Source organism: Cupressus sempervirens, chromosome 11, assembly GCF_028749045.1.
Source record: "Cupressus sempervirens isolate cs-2001-9-10 chromosome 11, ASM2874904v1, whole genome shotgun sequence".
Lineage (NCBI taxonomy): Eukaryota > Viridiplantae > Streptophyta > Pinopsida > Cupressales > Cupressaceae > Cupressus > Cupressus sempervirens.
This window is the reverse complement of record NC_143128.1, coordinates 580,058,311-580,064,310: the sequence shown is the minus strand read 5'-3', so window position 1 is coordinate 580,064,310 and position 6,000 is coordinate 580,058,311. Positions and strand designations below refer to the sequence as shown.

General features: G+C 34.7%; 1 protein-coding gene across 4 annotated transcripts in view; it reads left to right on the top strand.

Moving 5' to 3' along the window:
- Positions 1-1,368: 1,368 nt before the first annotated feature.
- LOC149530983 (uncharacterized) overlaps positions 1,369-6,000 on the top strand; it is a 197,301-nt gene continuing 192,669 nt past the window's right edge. For 2 of the 4 annotated variants that reach the window (XM_089811857.1, XM_089811855.1), the window contains exon 1: positions 1,370-2,533. In XM_089811857.1, coding sequence (XP_089667983.1) covers positions 1,927-2,533 — 607 coding nt within the window. In that variant the 5' untranslated portion in view covers positions 1,370-1,926. Of the gene's footprint in view, positions 2,534-6,000 lie in introns of all 4 variants that reach the window. The other 2 variants (XM_089811864.1, XM_089811859.1) reach the window with 2 other exon arrangements.

The window sequence follows — 6,000 nt, the reverse complement described above, 5'->3', positions numbered from 1 at the left end:
ATTCCCACCCAAATACAACTAAGCACCCAACAAATATTAAATACACCCAAAACCTTCTAGAATTTCTACCTACACACCTCGATTAATGGAATGACAACTATTTTTTTTATTTTTCTATTTACGCCACCTACGCACCTTGAAAATAGAAATTCCTCTTTTCTTTTTCTTTTTTTCTCCTTTTTCCCTTTTTTTATTTTTTTATTATTTCTCCTCTAATTTTCGTCACTTTTCTCTCTCCTCCACAATTTTATTTTATTTTATATAATTTTTTTAACATTCAACACGTGTCTCCCCTTTATTTTGGATGCAAGATGCTCCTGCATCAAAATTATTATATTATGATATATTATATTTTGCATAACTTAACATGTACCAATGTTTTCACATCTTCTAATTTTGTGGACTATTCTAACTTTGTGGACTAGTAGACTAGATTGCTACAAGATAAAGCTTCTAAATGGAAAATTACCACTCCTTGAATTGGACAAAGCTAAAAGTTTCTAGAATTCAGAACTCTTGTTGGTGTCAAAATTTCATAACCAAAACAAAAGAGACAAAATACATTAGATGCCTAGGAAAGATGGGGCAGCTATGGAGCCTCCAAAAAAAAATCAACCTAATGTTTTTCGGGGCTGGATAGTATTATTTTTCAATAAACAATAAATAAATTCAGAACTCTTGTTGGTGTCAAATTTTCATAACCAAAACAAAAGAGACAAAATACATTATAACCAAAACAAAAGAGACAAAATACATTAGATGCCTAGGAAAGATGGGGCAACTATGGAGCCCCCAAAAAAAAATCAACCTAACGTTTTTCGGGGCTGGATGGTATTATTTTTTAACAAACAATAAATAAAAATTTTTTTTTTTAACGAGGTCCACAAAATCATGAATGAAGCCGTTGCTTCCACATCAGGTAGAATTTGTGTGTTTCCGTTCAAAACTCCCTTGTCAAATCCCAAATCCTGCCAAAACAAATTCTCACGTTTTTTTGTTCAAATGATGCGAAATTTCAGTGCCGCTTGTTGAGCACTAACCAAATTTCCCAGGTATGAATGCGTGCCAGTTGTATATTTAAGTCTCGGGAAAGACATTTCGCACATGTGCGTTTAACAATTAATTGTTTCAGCAGAGGAAGTTTCAGATGGAGTTGATTGAAGGCCAAGTATAATGGGACCTTCCCAGACGACCTTGTTTAGTTTTGCTATTTTTCATTTTTTATCTTAGTTTGCCCACGCGATCTGTACGGTCAAAAATATAATATGATAAACAACTTCAACAGAAGAGAAATGGTATTTGTGGCCCATCTATAATAATTAGCTACCATGAAATCGTAGCTCTCCATCTTAGGGCTACAGGCACAGGTCTCGAACCCCTCATTAATGGCCGAATTGTTTATTTAGATGACATAAAATTAACAAATGGAAAACAATTTGTCTATGTCAGATTCCGACTTCAGGATACGCAACGGATTGACGATTCACCACACACGGGAAGCATGGGCGCTGCCAAGTTTAAATTTTAAGAGACTTTCTCTACTACATTAATTAGATTAGTTACAAATTTTGGTACTGTAGACTGTCTGACTTCTATCATTTCCACGAGCATCACGAGCTTCCTATTTATGATGAAAATTAGTTTCAACGGGTTTAGATTTGTTTATGTGGAAGCGAAGTCAGATCCAACGCGAGATGCGGAAAGTCATTCAAGTACTGAAATTTTGGTCAGATTTTAGTGACATTTTATATTTGTTCAAGTTGAAGATATGGAGTGAGGAGTATAAAAATATTTCCATCGTCACAGCGGAGGTGACTTCTGGGAGTGGGATTATTTTGCTTCAAAAACTCTGAAATACATCTTCGTCCTGTTTTGCTTGAGTTTTATTCACAGAAATCTACTGCGACACCGTACCTTTCTGTTCAGATGGAGCTTGACTTCGATGCTGATTTTGTTGAAGAGGAATCCTCGGGTACTCTTGTTAGGCGGAGTTCTAAAGTTGACCGAGGGAGGAATTTGGAGGAAAACGTTGCTAAAGATCCAGCGAAGCCTGAAATGAAGATGGATTTTCTCACATCTGGCGGAGAAAATAGTGATATTAATGTGGCCATCACTTCACCGGAAAATGCAGCGAGCAGGATAATTGAGCGGGAAACAAGAATGAGGACGAATTTTGGCTCGTCTGACGAGGAATCCTCCAGTACTCTGGTTTTAATCACTTCTGAAGTTAACAGAGCAAGTAATTCGAAGGAAAATGAGGCTTGTGGTTCAAAGACCATAATCGGCAACACTGAAGTTGAATTCAGTGATATTCAAAGCAGCGAGGCAAAGCTAGGCGGCAATAGCTTTGAGGCTGACAAATCTCAAGTAACCATGGCTGAGCATAACGAACAGCATGAAAATAAAGGAAATTTTAATGGAGGTCACAGCAAGGACACTTCAAATGAATCTGCGGTCTTGATGGACGTGTTCGCTGATTCGACGCGACTAAAAGCCTTGTTACAACCAAGCGTGTACTTCGTCGAAGATAAAGGTAATACACTTCGCCCTTATCATTTTTTCATCTCATATTTTCGCATTCGAGCCCTGCACAGAGTATATAATATTTTAATTGATCTTTAGGAGATTCGAACCCGGGATCTCACAGATCTAGAAGATACCTAGAATTATTGATTATGAAACTTAAATCACTTTAGCCCAACTAGCGGGCCCAAGCCATGTGGCTGCGTGTAGGGATTTTATTTGGGCTAAATCCTGATAACCCTGTCAGAATTATAATAAGTCTGATGCATCTGTCTTCCATGACTCATTCGTACATAGACTACCGAAGGATATGCGACTCATCTTTTTCTTATGTATGCGTTGCCATGCCCGATTCAACAGAAACCATAGGTCTCCAGAAAATTTCTTCCGATTCATTATGTGGGAGACTCGGACTTAGTAGCGGGACGAAGGATATTTTTGTGATTTGCATGAGATGGCTCAAAATACCTAGAAATTCTCATAAGCATTCAAGGAAGAGCCCACGAGCCGAATTAGGTTTGTAACATTAAAAAACTGTAGCAAAAACGAACAAGAAATCTTAGCGAAAACATTTTCTGAGAATTTGGCTACTGTACGTCAATGTCCCAAAACAGTTAAAAATGAATCAGAGGCACCTGAAACATTTTGTTGTTCTGTTAGATGTTATGAAATTGGATATATGTCACAGGAAGATTTGAACAAGTCTATAATATAACTTTTTATTAATACAAAGGTCTTTATTTTTGAGCATGTAGATGCAATGAGTAAAAAATGAGCATTTAGTTTGAGGAGGGAGGTGTTGGTAAATCATCATCATTATTTTTTCTTCTCATGATATCGACCAATCTTATATTTTAAAAGGAAATTAATAGTTGAATAGTTTTATATTTTGAAGTTTTTTATTTTTTATAATCTGAAAATTACATTTTTTGGACTTTTTAAAATTCTAATATCTTTATTGATTTTATCTGTGGACTATATCATAAATAATAATAATAATATTTTTTTTTTCAATAATGAAACATAAATTTTAAATAAATAGTTTAAGTCTTCTAGCTTTCATTTCTAAATATAATGTTTAAAACCCATTTTAAATAGTTAGTAATAGAAGAAGGAAAGAATATGATTTCCATCATTATGGATACCGATCTTGCTTCGTCTTGGACATAATTTGTCTGTCCCAATCCATGCTAGTGAATATGAGGCAACATATATACACCCCTCCCAAATGTTAAATAGTGAAGTCTTTTATATTTCCATTGAATAATGTGCATATATGTTGCGCTGTAGACAGGGCCCCAATCCACCAACTCTTTGGTCAAGTTATTTCCCACATCCTGACGAAACATTTTGTTACGCTTGTCAAATGACGCGAATCTTTAGTTCCGCATGGTGAACGGCACTTAAAATCCCCTGTATGAAATGCATGCCAGTTGGAAGTTTAGAATCCAGTTGGGTACCGACAGGGAAAATCATTTTTCTCAAACATCTAACAAACTAATAATTATAACAAAATATAATTGAGACTGAATTGCTATTTCAATTAATGATGGGTTATAAAGTTAGAATGGGAGCTTCGTCAATCCCATGTAAGCCTGTAGGTAGCCAATGGCTCCCTTGCTATTTTTTGGTTTAATTTTATTTTTGGCCCCACAATCTGGGTGTCTGTTTTATTTCGATTTTGGCGTTTCCTTGTCAGGAATATAATATGATACCAGCTTCAAGAGAATTGGAATGTTAAGGTAGCATGAAATTGTAGCTCTCCATGTCAAGGCGATTGGCACAGGTTTCGAACCCCTTACCTATTGGCGTTTCCCTTCCGTCTCAAATTTAGGTGCCAAAAAACACCTGAAAGTGCTTTTGGAGTTGTTTGGGTTCGAACTCGGGCCTTTGCTTTTATGGGTTCCTAGTTTCCTAGTTTTTTAACCATGTACTGGGTTGAGAGTTCCCCTCAAGGCTCAAATAGGAAGCAGCAGTTCGAGTTAATTGGCAGGAAAACAATTCTTTGCTAAATTAAGTAATAAATTTCCGGCGCTGTCAATTCTGCTAGTGTGGCGGGCTTGGGACCAGTTCTTTGCCGCATTGATGCATATTAAGTTTCTGCGACTTTCTGCGACAATAGTGCCAAATTCATATTAAGTTACTAAGATAATGGTCTGAATTCTGTCAATTTCCCAAGCATCACGAGGTTCATGTTTTTGAGAACGGCTTTATTTTATTTTATGTTACTCAGACCTGACACGAGGTGCGGAAGATCAATTTCTAGATCTAAGTGGCACTTTGTATATGTTCAACAACTACCGCGGGTTTCTTATCGACATCCATACGTCACATTCAAACGGACATGATATTTCTTAGGGCCCGTTTGGTTGCAGGAATACAATCGGAATAGGAATAGGAAATTAGAATATGATTTGTATTCTTTGTTTGGTGCGTGGAATAGGAATAGGGAATAGGAATACGTATTTTCATTTTAGTCCCAAAATGAGCTTTTGTCCATTCGAAAAAATACCTGTAATTGGAATTGCTATTCTTGCATTCATTTTAGCTTTCTCAAATTTGATTAAATTTTCAAATCCGCTTTGACCTGGAGTGAGTGCTGGAACTTTGTTTTCAATATTTTCAAATATTTCAGCGATTTTCCAATGGCGTCAATTGCATCTTCAAAAATATTTTCAAATGGCGCCGATTGCAAGTTAACCCTATTTCAATTTAAGCTTGCATAACCAAACAAGGGATAAACAAGATTGGATTGCATTTTTCCATTCCTATTCTTCATTCTCCATTCTCATTCAAATTTTCTATTCTAATTCTCAATTCCTATGCTTGCAACCAAACGGGCCCTTATGGAATAGGCTATTGGGGAAGTCGCTGTCATTAAAGTTGATTTAAATTGTTTATTTATTAGTATTGTCTTTGGCAATATTATTGCTTTCATTCAATTTAATTTTTCAATTAAATTGTCCAATCAATTCATAGGATTTAAAGTATTAAAAGAAACTTCAAATGTTTATATCTTTCTCTAATTTTTCATTATTTTATAAATCACATTTTTCATTTATTCTATTAGGCAATTCTATTTTTGATATTTTCTCCAATAACAATACAATATTTTCTACCAACTCGAATGCATTAATTACAACTTTATCTTTTCCATATTTGTGACAAGTTCATTAGATTTTCAAAAAAGGAATTTTTTATCTTCCACCACACCACTTTGAACAAAAACAAATGTCTAATCAATATTAATTATCACAATTTATTTTTCTTACCAAGTTCAAATATAGAGTTAAATATTTTATATTTCTTATTTTAAATATATTTATTAGTTTTACATTGATGTTTTTAATTTTTTTTAAAAAAAAGTTTACACCATGTTTTACTCTAGAGCTACTATTTTACAATTTTGCTCTAATATTTTTATACCATTTTACAAATTGTTAAATTAATACTACCCCTTAAGCTTACTAGATATTT